This window comes from Nannobrachium achirus, assembly GCF_963921795.1.
Source record: "Nannobrachium achirus genome assembly, chromosome: 17".
NCBI classification, from domain to species: Eukaryota; Metazoa; Chordata; class Actinopteri; order Myctophiformes; family Myctophidae; genus Nannobrachium; species Nannobrachium achirus.
Window position 1 is genome coordinate 61,299,747 of NC_137824.1, and position 19,850 is coordinate 61,319,596.

The window sequence follows — 19,850 nt, forward strand, 5'->3', positions numbered from 1 at the left end:
AGCTCACAATGCGTCGTGGATGCGACCCGCTGTGAGCTTGTAGGTCTGTTTTAAAACATTTTGGCTATAAAAATTGCATAATCCTGGATTAAATATAATATAATATAATATAATATAATATAATATAATATAATATAATAAACCAGTGAGGGACTTTATTGTTTTTCTGGTCAAGGACCCCTTAGCTCAGACAGAGATCAAGCAGGGACCCTCACTGTAGGCTAGGTATTATAGCCTACTGTATCACACAAATATTTGGCAGGCCCCCTGTAATAACCCTGGATTGGGGTCCCTGACCCCCAGTTGAAGACATATAGGCCTACTAATAATGACATAGGCCTTCTATATGATTAGTTATCAACAGTGATCGAGTTATACCCACAGAGCTATGGGTTAGGGTTAGGGTTAGGGTTAGGGTTAGGGTTTCTGGCGGTGCCTTCGGCGGTGCCTTCGGCGCCGTAAATCGGGTATTTCGCGGATATAAAGTCGGCTAAAACGGGTATTTCCTATATTAAATCATATTTTTCCTTTCACAATATTAATTCGGGCTTCACATTGGCTATGTTGACAACTCCAGGCAGTCTTTTCTGTTCATATTAACTCACCATTATTGCTCAGCCTCCAGTTCCCAATTCCTCCATCTGATGATCTGAGCTCTGAGCCATCCAGCCAAAAGTTCCCGTTCTGGTAGCATAAAGTCGGCTAAAATGGGTATTTTTCTTTCTCAAAACAAGGCGGGTCGGGTTCATATTTATTTACTAAAAAAAACATTGTCACGGGCACAGGCACACTAAGGCTACAGTCTTGCTAAGACAGCGTTGTTTTGTTTGGTTGTTTTGTTGCTGTCCGGCGTGTCCGCCTTCCTTTGCCGTCCGGGCCGTGGCTAGAAGTGCAAAGACTCGATGCAGTGGTTCCTAGCTTAGCCTATGCCCAGGCCATGGCGAGACCACGCAGCTGGGTAGGTCTGCATCCAGGGCCTCCTCGGCCCTGGGGGAAAGGTAGGAACCATTGCAGCGAGTGTGTTATAACCCGGACGGTAAAGGAAGACTCACACCCCACATTAAATGCGCCTGATTTATAATAATAAAATGAATAGTAGGATTAAACGGTGTGATGTCATTGTTCAGTCTTACTGTCTAACATGTTTATTTAGTATATCTAGTTAACATAAATAATATAAATTCTTCCAATGGAACATAAAAAATAAAAAAAAACGAGAAAAAAAAAAAAAAAAACACACTTAGAAAAAAAGAGACCCCAAAGGGGGTTGTTGACTATGGGGTCCCAGACTTTAACTATGGGAGCTAAGACCCCACTGGCACCCACGTAACTCGAACTCTGGTTATCAAACAATTCTACAATAGCCAGCAGCTTTGTGTTCTCCCAGAATACTATATGTTGGGTTGTTAGACAGAGCCTAGTACTACAGTGAAACAATAAATTGCCTTGGATTTCAATGTATCGCAATTATTGCGACCGTAGGTCGCATTTACTATCAAAAGCTCCAGGGGCTGTCTGTCAGTCCGTCAGTCAGTCAGTCACACTTTTGCCCTGCTCATATCTCCACAACCGTTGCCCCCATCCATGCCAAAATTTCCACACAAACTCCTTGCCTGCCAAACTACAACCTCCAAGGATCCCCGGAGTTCCAGGGACCTGGGGACCCCCAGGTGTAAAAACATTACCACATACACGTCACACTTTCCCCCTACTCATATCTCGGCCACCGTTGCCCCGATCCATGCCAAAATTTCCACACAAACTCCTTGCCTGCCAAACTACAACCTCCAAGGACCCCCGGAGTTCCAGGGAACCCCAGGTCCCTGGGGGACCCCCAGGTGTAAAAAAAATACCAAATGTGCAAAAATGACCAAATGACCACCCCCACGGGGCTGCTCACGGGGAATTCCCGGGGACCACCCACTCCTGGTACTCCAGAACGGATGCAAAAGTGGTGGCGCCCCCAGTGGAGGACCCCCTCCACTGCAGCTCACATAAAATGCCCTAACTCGGCCTAGGAGCGTCCGGGAGAGCCGGGGCCGGTACCTATTCGTCCGCCAAGGCAACACGGAGACCCCACCCCTCATTTCTCACATGGCCCTCTTCTAGCGAGACCTACGGTCGCTTATCTCCCGATTAGGGAGTCTTACTGGTATCGTATCGCTGGCACTGTATCGAGGTGCTTATCGTATCGCCTCAGTGGTCGAGATTCGCATCCGTAGTGTGCACGCGCATGTGTGCACGCATGCCTGCCGCGCGGTGCTAGTTGAAATACTGTATTCAACATTTTGAATGTAGCCTAATTATATTTCTTATTTAGTTACATTGTTAATTAGTTTCAATTAATGTGTTTCAATTCAATTAATGTATTTTTTTATATAAAATAACTTTACATATTACATAGACTTTACTTTACAATTATAGACACTTTCGGAACTCTCCCGAAAGGAGCTTAAATGTCTGCAAAGAATGGAAGGCAAACGTGCTGCTGGCCGTGTACAAGTGTAAATGAGGATGTAGGTGAGAACTGCCTACCCGAGTATTGTTATGCAAAGTCAAAGCAGCTAGCCAGGTAGGGGGACTGAAGTGTTCGTGCTAACCGCGGCGTCACACAACTTGACGACGTGCGTGCACGTGCGTGTTGTGTGTGCGTGTATGTGGGGCGTGTGTAACCGAGCCCATGGCATCTCACCCCTGGAGGCCGATGTGGCCTCCAGGTGTTTGGTATGAAAACGGTCAGTAGACCATTGTCTGAACCTGTTAACTCCTGTAATATAGTTGTTAATTGCCGTCTGTGTGACGTTATACAAATCCCCCCCATCCCTGCAACTACTAGGCAGTCGACGGTTCCACGCGCTGCACAAGGTGCCTTTTTTATTTTCACTTGAGCCCCCCCCCACCCCCCCCCCCCCCCCCACCCCACCCTCCCTCTCAAAATGTCTGTGCACGCCCATCTGCATGGATGCGCTGATCGGTCCAGCAGTGTCTGAGCTCAGCTGTACATGGGCACATGGACAGAAAGATGGACACGGGCGAAAACAAATCTCTGCCTTCTGGCATTTCAACCTGGCCAGATAATTACTGTAAAATAGGGCTTTAATGTCATGATCTGTCTCTCTGTTGTGTTGTTTATTTTATAGTAACATTCTGTGTTTCCAGATTAATGTGTTCTAATAACATTCTTTACAGATGTGTTCCTTTGTTTTTGTAGAAATTATCTTTAAGCGCTATCTTAATGGAGAGCAGAGGACCCACAGAAGGCTTTTCTAGCGTTAAAGATTGAGGACACTGTGGTAGAGGTTTCATGATGCAACTCCTAAGGTGGACAATACAACTACAATAATTGCTCCATTGATTAGAAATTGATTTGAACCCCTGTCCACAGGTGTCAGTACTGTTCCCACTTTGGCTGCTGTGGGAAAATGGCACAGGCTGATTAAAAAATGATTTAAACGCTTGTTTCAAACCGTCACTTAAAATGTAAAAGCAGGTAGGACTACCTTTACTTTTTAGATACGATGTGTGGAAAAAAGTTAACAAATCTGTACTGTTAGCCACCGCTCAACAAGTAGGTCGGGAGTGGCTTATTGTCAGTATCAGCCGGTAACACGCGGGAGTCTGTCCCCGTTACAATGCGCTAGACCCCTGGGAGATGGACTGCTGAGGTGGAGCGCCACACCTACCATCAGCTCCCAGTACTTGCCGCACGACTTGACAAGCCGTGCTACTCATACGCTGAGTTGGCGGTGCCTGGAATCGAACCCGTGACCTTGTGGTACTAAGGCGAGAGCTCTACCGACTGAGCTACCCGGGCACCGCTCGCTTGCAGCCTACGAAGTGGGACGTCAACTCTGACTGAGGGTGAGGTTCCAAACGGGGCACCGACTCTGAGTCCGTGCACTGCAGAAAGAAATGCATGCTGCCTGTCCTGAAGGCACTTGCAAACAAAGGGAATGATGCAACATGTTTAGCTTATATCAGCGTGCCAATGTGTGTTCATATTGTCATCATCATTGCAGTTATTTGAATTGCTCCCCAATCCCCACAACACCTGCTAAGATTGGTTAAAGGAGAGCTGTTCTAATGGTCAGCGAATCTGTGCAAACAACCTGATTCTTACATTGATATTATGAATATGATTTGAATATGATTTGACATTGATCTTATGGAATGCATTTTTACATTGATATTATGGAATATGTTTTTACATGTTTTTACCTTTCCTTCTATAATAACCTCCTTGCATACCTTGTGGCAAGGGGAGAGAGGAGACACAGCAAGACTCATTTATTAAAATTGTAGATACAAAGTTCAGTTTCTCTCAACTCAGCTAATCTCAATTAAATGATAGCGCTTATTGGACAATAAAAATAAATAAATAAAACAACTTTTCAATACAGACTTTTTTTTATTGCCCCTTCTTATTGCCCCCTCAAATTTGCGGTGGATAGGTCTCCACCGTACACTCTACTCATAATTTGAGCTCTCCCCTCTACACATGGGTGGGTGACGTGACATAGCGTTTTCTCAAGATTAAAACATCTCATTCCTCATTTCTTCAGAATTTTCAACCAAACATGGCAAAACTCATATGGTGTGACTGTCCCAACCTTGTTTCTCAAAGTGGGAACTTGAATAAAACTAAGAAAAATAATTGCTAAAATTCATTTAAAAATGAATTTAGGCTCACAAAAATGTCTATTTGTGAGCCTATATCTTTTCAAAGTCAAAGCATAATGTTTTCAGTCATTTCTGATCAAAAAGATTTTGTCCCCCAAACCAAAATCATTTGGTGTGACACTAGTTTGGAAAAATTAAACAGGCAATTATTTGGACACCTATTGGCTAGAGAGGTCCTTCTTCTGTAAGGCTATTCAGCATAGAGCCCTGCACGGGCCTAAAATGTGGGCCCGGGCCCGGCCCTGGCCCGTGGACTTCAGTCCAGGCCCGGCCCGTGGCCCGTTTGGTGCCGCTATTTAAAGCCCGAGCCCGGCCCGAAGCCCGTAGCCTTATTATTAATTAATTATTTGTGTGCGTGGCTTTCACTGCTGTGCACTGCAGCTGCACTCTCAAGGGGAGTCCATACTGTCACAGACCACCGAAATTTGCGTCGGAAAGGTCCAGTTCAACTACAAAATGACATCTCTTGCAACTTCTGAAAAGGATTACTCATAATTTGAGTTCGGAAAGCTGCACGCACGTCAGAAAGTCGAAACTTTCCGACGAAAACTATGGTCGGAGAGGACGGAGACTGAGAGACGTATGTACAGCCCTACTGCGCTCGTCTTGCGCTCTGATTACAAGAAAGAAGTCAACACAACACAACACAACACAACAGCACAGCAAGTAATTACACACACATCACAACGCAAGAAATCTTCCTCCACCCACCGTTTGTTATGTTACTGTATATCTTCACAGCAATTAGATATTGATATTATTGCCGGCTTGCCGGCCGCCCGTGGTTTCATACAGGTCTCGTAAAATACAGAGTATCGTCCAGTACTAAAGTGTAAAGACGCACGCACGAATCCCGTAACTGATACGGGACTCGGGAGGTCGGGGAATCATTACAGGGCGATTTATTTGAGAAATGACGGTGAAATGGGTGAAACTACAGTAGTGCTCCTAATGTTCTAGTCTCGGTGTGTATGTACACGCAGAGTCGCAGAGTAGACTTGTGTGAGTGTGTGAGAACAAAAGCCGTCGCCCTCGGCTCGTTGCGGCTCTCCATTGGCTAATGTACTCATGTCACGACCAATCAGAGCCCTTGTTGCTATAGATACGGATAGAGCCCATAGCCTAGAAGGCTATTAGCCTAGAAGGCTATGGGAGGCAGGCGGGCAGCACTCACTCACACACACCACACTCACACTCCATTCTAAGCGCACACACAGAGACGTCATGTGTGAAATTCACAGCGCCAAATGTTCCGAGCATGGTTCTGAGCCCGGGCCCGGCCCTAGGCCCGTTGGTGAGTTTCTAAACGAGCCCGAGCCCGGCCCGTTTTGGCGGGCCGGGCCGGGCCCTGGTCGGGTCCCGTCGGGCTTGCAGGGCTCTAATTCAGCACTCCCAGCACAACTGCAAGACAGGTGTCTGAGGTGAGTTATGATTTTAACATTTTCATGAAATGCCATCTTGTTGAAACTTGAAGTGTGGCACTTCTGGATGTCTGTTGGTGTGACACCTTTTCATTAAAAAAAGCTAAAGTTATTTGAAGTTTTGGACATAATTACATGTAAATCTAGGTTGCTTTGTTATAGCTAGCATGTTGTTAGCATGCTAATGTGTACCTAGTAGCCTCAAGGTAAACCTAAATGCAGAAAACGTAATATGGTGTGACACTTAATCATAATGGTGTGACATGTCTGCTTGTCACGCCATATGACTTGATTGTCACACCATATGATTTATACTGTATTTAACTACAGATATAACAATAAAAAGTTCCATGTTTCTTTTGTACATTTAAACATTTGTTTTAAACATTTTTACATAAAATTTAATTTAGCTTCATTCAGTGATACTTCAAATTCATCAGACAGAGCAGAAACCCCTTCACATATTGTTTCAATCTAAACAATATTTTCTCTTTGTCTTAAACTATACATTCCATTTTCTTTTGTCAGCTGGAAAATGACAAGTGCTGAGAGAACGAGAAAGTACAGGGAGAAACTAAACAATGACCCAGCAAGGAGAGAGGAGCCAAAGGGGCGAGACTGCATTTTCTACGAAGAGCAGGAGGTTGTCTGTGGCATAGCAGAACCGCAACAAGGCAGCCGGTTTGCTACCCTCACCAAATACGACTGGCTGATGTACAATACAGTCTAAATGTATAATCTAATCTGATCTAATACTTTTGTACTTTCACTCACTGGACTGGACAGTGGACAGTGTTAAGGTAGGACCCGAGACAAAACTAGCGAAAATAGCTGATCTACAAGCTCTCAACACGTTGTGCTGCGAGAGCTTGTAGATCAGCTATTTTCGGAGTTGCGCAACCCAGCACTCTTTAGCTAGTGGAGATGTGGTGTAATGTCATGATTCCTAATTACATTTGTTCAACACAAAATGCTGTGTTCAAGTTCAGGAGACTTCAGAAAAAAGCAATTCACCTGAATGCTGAGTTCTGTTGCCACTAATTGGTGTTAATAAAATGTTGCCTTGGCTCCAAGTGTGGCTATGCACCTTATTGTCCCTTTAGGATCCTTCTGCCGTGGGCCAGCAGAAGACTTAGGTGTGCGTAGCATTCCTGTGCACATCCTCATCATCCATCTACTACTACAATTCTTTCTTATCCCATGTTAAAGCCCTACAATAATATCCTGTTCAGAAATATTAAGGCCATGTTATCCTGGGTAATTATTTAATCAATCAGTAAAGTTCAGTACTCACTAATAGGTAGGTTAAAACACAGTTTGCTTTGACACATGAAGATATGATCATACGGTGTGACACTAAATCATTTGGTGTGACATTCCAAATAGTGAAAAATCATACCTTTATTAATGATGAAACCAAAAAAATGTTTATGGATTACATAGAGAATAGTATCAGGAAGAGTCACAAATATTTGTGTAATTTTAGAGAAAGTTTTGACAGAATAAATTTAAAATATGTTGTAAGATCGACAACATGGGCCTCACACAGAGTGTCGATTATGAAAAAAATATACAGATATAATTAATTTTCAAAAAACTATAGTGGATCCCTGTTATGATTAAGGACTTTGATAAAGTGAGTAACTTAAGAAAGATGTACTCCATTTTCATTTTATGAACAATTATTTTCATGTCACACCATATGACGATTTTAGGCACAGTACAACAAACTGCTGAATAAAGTCTGATTCCAATAAAATATCTAAAAACTAAATTTATTTCCATAAGGTTGAGAGTGAGTAGAACAAAAGTAAATAACTTTTATGCCTGCAATTTAAAGTTTTTTTGGGGCGTCACGTCACTGACCCACATACACACATGCAGGCGACGGAGCGAGAGAGAGAGCCCTACAGACGGCGGTTGCTGCGATGCTTTCTCGCTTGTTGGATCTGCGGAGGCCGGGGTTTGCGCCGCCCCCCGCGGTGGAGAAACACACTCGCTCCGCGAGTAAACGCCGGGCGATATTTCACAAAGATGACCACAATCCAGCTCTTGCCTCCCGCGAGCGCATGCACGAACGAGCCCACGCGCAATAGTTTCATGGGTTACTATATCCATCCACTTGTCTTTGTCTTGAACCCTAATATCCCCATATTCTGAGGAGGGCTTTAGAAGAGAGAGGGCGGTTTGCACCAACACTACTACTCTACTAGAGGGAAGAATCCAAGTAGCCCAGTGGTTCTCAACTTTTGGGTCGGGACCCCCAGGGGGGTCCCCAAATTATTTTGTGGGGGTCGGGGGTCGCCATGATTAACTTAATGTGCAACATTGTTTTCTCACTCAACAGTAAACAAACCAACAAAAGTTTAAGTGTATAGAGGGTATCTGCACATTTCTAAAGTGACAACTTTTTAATAGCTCTAAAATGACAAATTAAAAATTGGCCAAATTGTCAAGTAGCCTATTAGAGGCAGACATTGTGAAAATAGCAGATCTACATGCTCACATGTATCTGCTATTTTCACAGTAGAACCGTGTTATACAAAATGTTGCCTGAACTCTTATAGGGTGGGGGGTCCCCAGTTAAAATATGATAATTTTGGGCGCAGTCTGAAAAGGTTGAGAACCACTGAAGTAGCCTACTGATGAGACTTTTAAATGTTTGATAAATACACAGTGCTGTCAAACAAGTCTATGGAGCTATCTATGACATCTATTAAGATTTCATTTGCAACAGAATTTTGATACAATATGTAGTGGGGGTCCTGCTTCATCTCCCTTTAGCTAAGGGGTCCTTGACTTGAAAACATCTTCTTCTTGCCTGCAGTGCCTGCCTGGCAAACAGCCAGAAGCCACAAATCACAATATAAAAATAGAAATGATTGCCCAGGATATTTTATCAGCTGCTATAGTAACAACAACAACAATAACTAGAAAATATTGTTCCTTTGAAACAATTGTGGGCTCGCTTCAAGCCAGAAAACAATGGCTATAAAAGTACAAAATGTCAAGATCGCAGGCAGTGCTCTCTTTGACGTTACTGACGTCAAAGATTGGTCCATTTTGCTCCAAAAATGTGTTGTGCAAAAGTTGACCCGCTGGTGGCGCTATAACAGGCCAATGTGAGAAGGGTGGTATCTGTTCCTTGACCTATTGGGAACGTGCTTGCAAGATTTCACGCATATTGCAGGCTGTGTTCATGATTTGAGGTGTTTTTGGCTTTGGCCACTTTATGTGCACTTCATAGGCATATTAGATAAAGGTCCTTAGATTGTGTGTAGAATGTTTCATGCAAATTGCTAAAAAAAATCCTAATGGGTTTAAGCGTTTCACAAACTGCTCAAAATGATATAGCGCCCCCCTTTGGCCAATTGGAGTAAGATTGGTTTTAGTGATATTTGGACTAACACTCTACATCTTTGCCAAATGCCATGAACATGTTACTTTGCATGTATGATTTAGAGGCATAAAACTGCAATATTCATTGAATTATTAAAAAGGCATGTTTCAATTCTTTTTTTAAATCCGATCTGACAGATCTTTAGATATTGGTCCAAAGTTCATGTAAAAAAAGTTTTGTGGACGTGACGCGAAAATTCCAGAATAAAAGCGGGTTTAAGCGTTTTACAAACTGCTCAAAATGGCGGAAAATCGAAGGGGGGAGCTTACTTAAAGACACAGATGTCTTCCGCTCGAGTCAAAGCATGCGTGTAAGCAAGTTGCATGTCTTAAAACGAAACGAGTCATGACTTATGCCCTTTTGAAGTTTGAATTTTCAAACGCTTCGTATAGCGCCCCCCTTTGGCCGATTGGAATAAAATTGGTTTCAGTGATACTTTGACTAACCCTCTACATCTTTGCCAAATGCCATGAACGTGTAACTTTGCATGTATGATTTAGAGGCCGAAGAATCATTTGCATAAAACCGCAATATTGATTGAATTATTAAAACATTATATTTCACTTTTAAAAAAATCTGGTTGATCAATCTGACCGTATTGGTCCAAAGTTCATGTGAAAAAAGTTTCGTGCGCGTATCGCAAAAATCCCAGGAGGAGATAGATTTTTACTGTTTTTCATATAATTCAAAATTCTGGGGGATCTAAAGGTCAGAGGTCAAAAGTCTGAGGGTAAAAGTTGTTCGGCATGAGGAGACGCATACGTGTATACGGGTTTCATGGCTGGACCTCAAACACAGCATGAGCTATACCTATTCAAAGTTCGCACTTTCGAAGGCTTCCTACAGCGCCACCATTTGGCCGATTGCTGTATAAAGTAATAGCACACGTCGCCACTGTAAGCTGAACACATTGATGTTTTTATTTTCATTTTCTCACTAAGTATGTAGGAGTTGAAAGGTGCCAAAGTATTGAGGAGAACTTGATATGACTAGTATAGTATAGTATAGTATAGAAACTAGAAAATATTGTTCCTTCGAAACAATTGTGGGCTCGCTTCAAGCCAGAAAACAATGGCTATAAAAGTACAAAATGTCAAGATCGCAGGCAGTGCTCTCTTTGACGTTACTGACGTCAAAGATTGGTCCATTTTGTTCCAAAAATGTGTTGTGCAAAAGTTGACCCGCTGGTGGCGCTATAACAGGCCAATGTGAGAAGGGTGGTATCTGTTCCTTGACCTATTGGGAATGTGCTTGCAAGATTTCACGCACATTGCAGGCTGTGTTCATGATTTGAGGTTTAAACAGGTTTAAGCGTTTCACAAACTGCTCAAAATGATATAGCGCCCCCCTTTGGCCAATTGGGGTAAGATTGGTTTTAGTGATATTTGGACTAACACTCTACATCTTTGCCAAATGCCATGAACATGTTACTTTGCATGTATGATTTAGAGGCAGAAGAATAATTTGCATTAATCTGCAATATTCATTGAATTATTAAAAAAAGCATGTTTCAATGTTAAAGAAATCCAATCTGACAGATCTTTAGATATCGGTCCAAAGTTCACGTAAAAAAAGTTTTGTGCACGTGACGCGAAAATTCCAGAATAAAAGCGGGTTTACGCGTTTTACAAACTGCTCAAAGTGGCGGAAAATCGAAGGGCGGAGCTTACTTAACAACGACACAGATGTCTTCCGCTTGAGTCAAAGCACGCGTGTAACAAGTTGCATGTCTTCAAACGAAACGAGTCATGACTTATGCCCGTTTGAAGTTTGAATTTTCAGACGCTTCGTATAGCGCCCCCCTTTGGCCGATTGGAATAAAATTGGTTTCAGTGATACTTTGACTAACCCTCCACATCTTTGCCAAATGCCATGAACGTGTAACTTTGCATGTATGATTTAGAGGCCGAAGAATAATTTGCATAAAACCGCAATATTGATTGAATCATTAAAAAATTATATTTCACTTTAAAAGAAATCTGGTTGATTAATCTGACCGTATTGGTCCAAAGTTCATGTGAAAAAAGTTTTGTGCGCGTTATGCAAAAATCCCAGGAGGAGATAGATTTTTACTGTTTTTCATATAATTCAAAATTCTGGGGGATCTAAAGGTCAGAGGTCAAAAGTTAGAGGGTAAAAGTTGTTCGGCATGAGGAGACGCATAAGTGTATACAGGTTTCATGGCTGTACGTATAACAGAGCATGAGCTATACCTGTTCAAAGATCGCACTTTCGAAGGCTTCCTACAGCGCCACCATTTGGCCGATTGCTATAAAAAATAATAGCACACTTCGCCACTGTAAACTGAACACATTGATGTTTTTATTTTCATTTTCTCACTAAGTATGTAGGAGTTGAAAGCGGACAAAGTATTGAGGAGAACTTGATATGTCTGATAGATAAATAATGACAATATCTAGAGTGTGCTCGCCTTATAGGCGAGCCCACAACTAGAAAATATTGTTCCTTCGAAACAATTGTGGGCTCGCTTCAAGCCAGAAAACAATGGCTATAAAAGTACAAAATGTCAAGATCGCAGGCAGTGCTCTCTTTGACGTTACTGACGTCAAAGATTGGTCCATTTTGTTCCAAAAATGTGTTGTGCAAAAGTTGACCCGCTGGTGGCGCTATAACAGGCCAATGTGAGAAGGGTGGTATCTGTTCCTTGACCTATTGGGAATGTGCTTGCAAGATTTCACGCACATTGCAGGCTGTGTTCATGATCTGAGGTGTTTTTGGCTTTGGCCACTTTATCGCTGCTTGCAGCTATATTTATTATTATTATTATTATGTTTTGTGTGTGTGCACTTCATAGGCATATTAGATAATGGTCCTTAGATTGTGTGTAGAATGTTTCATGCAAATTGCAAAAAAAATCTTAACAGGTTTAAGCGTTTCACAAACTGCTCAAAATGATATAGCGCTCCGATCCCTTTGGCCAATTGGGGTAAAATTGGTTTTAGTGATATTTGGAATAACACTCTACATCTTTGCCAAATGCCATGAACATGTTACTTTGCATACATGATTTAGAGGCAGAAGAATAATTTGCATAAAACTGCAATATTCATTGAATTTATTAAAAAAGCATGTTTCAATTTTAAAAAAATCCGATCTGACAGATCTTTAGATATCGGTCCGAAGTTCACATTAAAAAGGTTTTGTGCACGTGACGCGAACATTCCAGAATAAAAGCGGGTTTAAGCGTTTCACAAACTGCTCAAAATGGCGGGAAATCTAAGGGCGGAGCTTACTTAACAAAGACACAGATGTCTTCCGCTCGAGTCAAAGCACGCGTGTAAGCAAGTTGCATGACTTCAAACGAAACGAGTCATGACTTATGCCCGTTTGAAGTTTGAAATTTCAAACGCTTCGTATAGCGCCCCCCCTTTGGCCGATTGGAATAAAATTGGTTTCAGTGATACTTTGACTAACCCTCTACATCTTTGCCAAATGCCATGAACGTGTAACTTTGCATGTATGATTTAGAGGCCGAAGAATAATTTGCATAAAACCGCAATATACATTGAATTATTAAAAAATTATATTTCACTTAAAAGAAATCCGACCAGTTTGACCGTATTGGTCCAAAGTTCATGTGAAAAAAGTTTCGTGCGCGTAACACGGAAATCCCAGGAGGAGATAGATTTTTACTGTTTTTCATATAATTCCAAATTGTGGCAGACCTAAAGGTCAGAGGTCAAAAGTCAGAGCGTAAAAGTTGTTCGGCATGAGGAGACGCATACGTGTATACAGGTTTCATGGCTGTACCTAAAACACAGCATGAGCTATACCTGTTCAAAGTTCGCACTTTCGAAGGCTTCCTACAGCGCCACCATTTGGCCGATTGCTGTAAAAAATAATAGCACACTTCGCCACTGTAGGCTGAACACATTGATGTTATTATTTTCATTTTCTCACTAAGTATGTAGGAGTAGAAAGGAACCGAAGATCCCGTCTACTGATAGATAAATAAATATTGACAATATCTAAAGTGTGCTCGCCTTATAGGCGAGCCCACAATTATATTAAAATAAAAAATATGTTTAAAATGGGACGTTGGTTTGTCTGGAGCAGCAGCAGTGTTCACTGTTCAGCCTTTTAGCTGCACTTGATCAACCATTCCAGCCCAAGGACCGCAGGTAAAAAAAACATGGAAAAACCCGAAAAACCCAGATTTATTTCGCCCACGCGGGCTTCGTGGGCATGAGGGTGCCCCTGAGCCCCCCCCCCCCCCCCCCCCCAATGTCTCACTCCTAACTTTTTCTGAAACTTGGCAGCCCTCTATACATTTTACTTTATCTGTTTATTTAGATTGGGCAGATGTAATGTATGGTAGGCTATAGGCTATATTAAAGTTGTACCATGTAACTTTTTTTATAAAACAAATCTTAAAATTGTCCTAACTGTTAAATCGCTAAAGTTTTAGAACACCCACTCCGTTATTTTCAGCTTCTGAAGCCTTCTCTTTATATGTTTTCTATGATCCTGGCCGTGGACCGGATTTCGCGCCAAAATGACGTAATCTGCATCATCTGTATACGTTGTGTATACGTTGCCCAATCACATCGCCGATCATGCACACATGGTACACTACCGGCCAATCACAGCGCATCTTGAAGTGGGGTCGCCATATTTGTAGTCGCCCGTGTGTCTCTTTACTCAAAAGGTAATCTCGCCTACCAGGCAGGGTGAAGTAGTCCGTTTCTCCGGAATGCCTGAACGCACAGGAACCAGGGACCCCTCTAAAGATAGCTCTCGGCGTTGTGGAGGCAGACGCGGGGGTGTGAAGGTACGAAAAACGGGCGAAAGACGCGAACGCGACCGCGGTTTGCTATAGGGCTACTGACCACTAGTTGAGCATCTTACACAGTATAGCTTTAATGTAAGTAATGAAAATACACCTTGTGTGCATCTACACCAGGGGTCTTCAACAGGGGGTCCAGGACCCCTAGGGTGTCCTCAGAATTACTACAGGGGAAGGCACCAAATCTATTTGTGATAGGATATGTGTGATTTATTTTACACCTCTCCCGTCTGGCCGTCTAGCGGAGAGTGTGGTGTGGAAGGTCTCCCCGAACGTGTGCGTGTGTTCAAAGTGCTGACACAAAGAGAGAGAGCCGTCTCCTGTCCAGTGCCAATTTGTAAAGGATATGCTCTCCAGTGAACTGCATTTATCCATTTATATATATTTTTTAATGTTATTGGTGGTATTTCTTTTTTTACCCAAAAACATAATTAGCATTGTGTATGCTCGTTTAAATGCTTAATCTATATTTTGAATGTGCACGTCATCATCATGGGACAATTACTCATTTTTCAACATTGTTCAATTGCCTCAGGGGTACTCTTATTCTGAAGAGATCGGTACCGGAGGTCTTATTGCAGCTAACGCAATGCAGCTCACTTCAAATAGGCCCTCCCAGCTCCCTCAGTCAGCGCCCCTTCGGGAAGTAAATGCGAGGCAGGATGAGGTTGTTTGTCTAATTATTTGCTACTATCGATCCATAAACCCTTAATATAGTCAGGACTCTGTTCCCTGTGCTCGGTGGATCGATCCATAGAGAAGGAGGAGGAAGACAAACGAAACCATTGGAAACACTACTGGAAGGAAGGACTCATATTACAACATCATGGTGCACCTTTGTCGTGGCTGTTTGTCTATAAGGATTTATGGACCAGCTGTTACTACTCATCTGTGACAGCCTGACAGGTAACTTCAATTTATAACACTTTATATACAACTTATACAAGTTGTTTACAGTGGACTACTTTACGACACGCGGAAGGTACGACACGCGGAAGGGAAGGAGCGTCAAGGACGCTTCACAAGTTTAGTAGTTCATGTTATGCAATTTTAAAGTTATACCATGTAACTTTTTTTAAAAACAAATCTTAAAATTGTCCTAACTGTTAAATCGCTAAAGTTTTAGAACCCCCACTCCGTTATTTTCAGCTTCTAAAGCCTTTTCTTTAGGCCTATATGTTTTCTATGAGCCGGCCGTGAGGGGGGGAGAAATTCGCGGAAAAATTACGTCAACATACACTACCGGCCAATCACAGCGAGGGTTATACACTGCCGGCCAATCACAGCGCATCTTGAAGTGGGGTCGCTAGGGCGGCCATATCGTTAATTCACATTTTATGGTTTCCTTAATTGTTTCCTACAGCCCATGTTTTACAACTGTATTAAATTTTTGGCTGTTGTAAATAAACAGTTATGTCTTCTAAGTTATGTCTGCATTTTCTAGTAGTGAACAAAACAAGACGGTATATTTGTATCTTTTCAAAGTGTGTTGTGAGCCGTTTTCAGTCTTTTCACTAATTCTAATTTCTCTTTACGTACCATGCCAACCCATTAAAAAAACACCCAGCACAGAAGATAAATAAAATGAGAGGCCTTTCAAAGTAGAAGTGTCAAGTTTATTTTGAGCACAGCACAAAAGTGTCAAGTGCAGGCTTTAACAGTTAATGCGTCTCTATAGAGTATAGGGGCGTCTCCACTGGCCGAACTGCGACGTTATTTTGAATCACGCACTCGACTCGGCGTGATTCAAAATAACGGCGTATTTCGGCCAGTGGAGACGCCCCTCTCGTTCCGCTTGCCTCTGATTGGCCCGTGGCGGCACCCGGGTGGGGACGCGAGTCTTTTCAGTCTTTTCACTAATTCTAATTTCTCTTTACGTACCATGCCAACCCATAAAAAAAACACCCAGCACAGAAGATAAATAAAATGAGAGGCCTTTCAAAGTAGAAGTGTCAAGTTTATTTTGAGCACAGCACAAAAGTGTCAAGTGCAGGCTTTAACAGTTAATGCGTCTCTATAGAGTATAGGGGCGTCTCCACTGGCCGAACTGCGACGTTATTTTGAATCACGCACTCGGGTGAGGTCCGTGAAATGAGCTGCATTAGCGTTTCCGGCCTGGGAGCTGGCTGCAATAAGCCAAGCTCCAGCCTTCAAAATAAAAGTCCACTAAATAATGTTTATTTTAAAGACACAAATGTATTTAAAAAATACGTGTATGATGTATGTCTCTATACTAGTGTACTTCTAATTGTCCTAACACATTTTCCAGGTTCTTTCAGATTGAAATTCGTGGTATGCGAGCTATTAAAGGCCACTTAACAAGTTAATTCCATTCTTTCTATTGTAATCCATAGAAGAGCTTCAATTGGTTGTTGACACAAGTAGGCTACATCTAATGAGGTCCAGTTACTTAAAGTTATACTATGTAACTTTTTTAATAAAGCAAATCTTAAAATTGTCCTAACTATTAAATCGCTAAAGTTTTAGAACACCCACTCCGTTAATTTCAGCCCCAAAAGCCTTTTCTTTATATGTTTTCTACATACCCTTGACAGGGGCTGTATTTCCCGGCAAAATGATGTCATCTCCCACATGATACACTACCGGCCAATCACAGCGCCGATCATACACCACCGGCCAATCACAGTGAGTCTTGCTGTCTCTTCAGAAAATAGCTTCCCTTAGCAACTGTGTTTACATTGGTGAAGGAATCTTGCATGCTACTCCCTCAATCCTGGTCTAAAAATGACGGGAGACGGCTCTATGGATTCGTATCGGCGAGGCGGAGGCGGTCACGGGGGTCGCGGCCGCGGTGGTCCGTGGACCCCCGTTCCGGTGGTCCGCGGCGAAAAACGGACGAAAAAAGCAATACCGCTACTGACCACTAGTTGAGCAGCTTCCACAGTACAGCTTTAATTATCAATGTGACTTTATCTGTTTATTTAGATTGGGCAGATGTAATGTTTGGTAGGCTACTATAGGCTATATTAATGTAAGTAATGAAAATACACCTTGTGTGCATGTACACCAGGGGTCTTCAACAGTGGTCCAGGACCCCTAGGGGGTCCTCAGAATTACTACAGGGAAAGGCACCAAATCTATGTGTGATAGGACCATTCTTTTAGAATAAATGAACAACCCTCTCATCCCTTTTCTGAGGAGAACGTTAGCCAAAAATCGGCTATTTTTGGCAAATAGGTTTGGTGTTGAAGTGAAAAAGCTGGAGACCAAGTACAGAGTGAAAGGTAAAATGTACTAAGTAAAAGATGGAACAAGGATGTAAGGAGTTCAATGTAAAAAAAAAAAGAAAACGCCCCCAAAAGCTCTAGTGGGCACTAGACAGGAGGCGGCTCGCTCAAAATAGTGACATTTTCAGACATTTTCAAACTCTAGTTGGCGCTGGAGAGCAGACGGCTCTTTGCGTCGGCACTTTGAACACACGCACGCGTTCGGGGAGACCTCCTCTATCACACCACACTCTCCGCTAAGCAGGAGAGGTGTAAAATCTATTTCTGTTGGCTTTCCAGTGCAGCCACTCGCTCAAAAAAGTGACATTTTAAGACATTTTCAAATGGTAAATGGTAAATGGTGCATTTATATAGCGCTTTTAATCCAAAGCGCTTTACATAGATTGTGCATTACATTCACCCATTCACACACACATTCATACACCGGTGGCGGAGGAAGCCATGCAAGGCACCAACCTACTCACCGGAGGCAATTAGGGGTTCAGAGTCTTGCCCAAGGACCCTTCGACATTAACTCAGGGGGAGCCCGGATTCGAACTGGGAACCCTTCGGGATTTATACCCTTCGTGCTCTAATACCAGTTTCTCTACCCCTGAGCTATGCCGCCTCTAGTTTAGGAGGGTCACTCCTAATAATATCCCTCAACCCTCTCATGCAAACACCTTCGTTAAGTTACCTGAATCCCAAACTGTGTTCAAAGTTGATAGAGGAGGTCTCCCCGAACGCGTGCGTGTGTTCAAAGTGCCGACGCAAAGAGCTGTCTGCTCTCCAGCGCCAACTAGAGTTTGAAAACGTCTTAAAATGTCACTATTTTGAGCGAGTGGCTGCACTGGAAAGCCAACAGCACTTTATTTTACACCTCTCCTGCTTAGCGGAGAGTGTGGTGTGGTAGAAGAGGTCTCCCCAAACGCGTGCGTGTGTTCAAAGTGCCGACGCAAAGAGCTGTCTGCTCTCCAGCGCCAACTAGAGTTTGAAAACGTCTTAAAATGTCACTATTTTGAGCGAGTGGCTGCACTGGAAAGCCAACAGCACTTTATTTTACACCTCTCCTGCTTAGCGGAGAGTGTGGTGTGGTAGAGGAGGTCTCCCCGAACGCGTGCGTGTGTTCAAAGTGCAGACGCAAAGAGCCATCTGCTCTCCAGCGCCAACTAGAGTTTGAAATTGTCTGAAAATGTCACTTTTTTGAGCGAGTGGCTGCACTGGAAAGCCAACAGCACTTTATTTTACACCTCTCCTGCTTAGCGGAGAGTGTGGAGTGATAGAGGAGGTCTCCCCGAACGTGTGTGTGTGTTCAAAGTGCCGACGCAAAGGGCCGTCTGCTCTCCAGCGCCAACTAGAGTTTGAAATTGTCTGAAAATGTCACTTTTTTTAGCAGGTGGCTGCACTGGAAAGGCAACAGAAATTGATTTTACACCTCTCCTGCTTAGCGGAGAGTGTGGTGTGATAGAGGAGGTCTCCCCGAACGCGTGCGTGTCTCCAAAGTGCCGACGCAAAGAGCCGCCTCCTGTCCAGTGCCCAATTTGTAAAGGCTATGTACTCCAGTGAACTGCATTTATCCATTTATAATGTTTTTCTAATGTTAATAAAACTTTTTTTTACCCAGAAACATAATTAGCATTGCAGTGATGTTAATAGGTTTTTAATGTAATGAGTCCCGGGACCCCAGAAGAGTTTTTCGGATGAGTCCCAGGGATATTTTATGGGTCCCAAAAAAATTCAACGCCGCGGAGATGGGTATCGTTCACCTCTGAATCGATACGATACCTTTTTCGATACCTGGGAATCGATACGATACCTTTTTCGATACCGTTTTCGATACTTTTTTATGTATTATTATTATTATTACTACCCTTATTATTACCATTATTATTATTATTATTAACTTTTTTCTATAGGCTATTTTACACACCACAATAGGTTATTAAGGCCGTCTAAAGACTGAGCTTGTAGATCGGCTATTTTCAAAATGTTTGCCTATTTCTTATATTTATTTTACAATTTGGCTAATGTTTGAACTTAGAACTAGGATTTCTAAATACACTAGGCTACAGACACGCATTTAATTATATTTATATCACTGGGACCCCAATTTATATTACATTTTAAAAAACTAGAGTAGGCCTACAAATGGAACAGGTCCATTTGGTTCCATTTGTTCACCGAGTAACAGACCCATTAAGTTTCCAAAAGATTCCCTTTTACTTTGCTATTAGCAATATAAAACGTTTTTATATTCAGCAAAATGTCAGTAATGGTATTGTCTGCCTCTCATTATTGTCAAGGAAGAAAGTACC

At 42.6% G+C, this 19,850-nt stretch overlaps 1 protein-coding gene across 2 annotated transcripts in view; it reads left to right on the plus strand.

The window, feature by feature from the left end:
- The first annotated feature begins 15,074 nt into the window (after positions 1–15,074).
- LOC308302599 (ribosomal protein S6 kinase alpha-2-like) overlaps positions 15,075–19,850 on the plus strand; it is a 50,282-nt gene continuing 45,506 nt past the window's right edge. The window contains exons 1-2 of one of the 2 annotated variants that reach the window (XM_080746855.1): positions 15,079–15,214; positions 16,864–16,954. In XM_080746855.1, the coding sequence (XP_080602981.1) occupies positions 16,901–16,954 (54 nt within the window). In that variant the 5' untranslated portion in view covers positions 15,079–15,214; positions 16,864–16,900. Of the gene's footprint in view, positions 15,215–16,863; positions 16,955–19,850 lie in introns of both variants that reach the window. The other variant, XM_080746856.1, reaches the window with a different exon arrangement.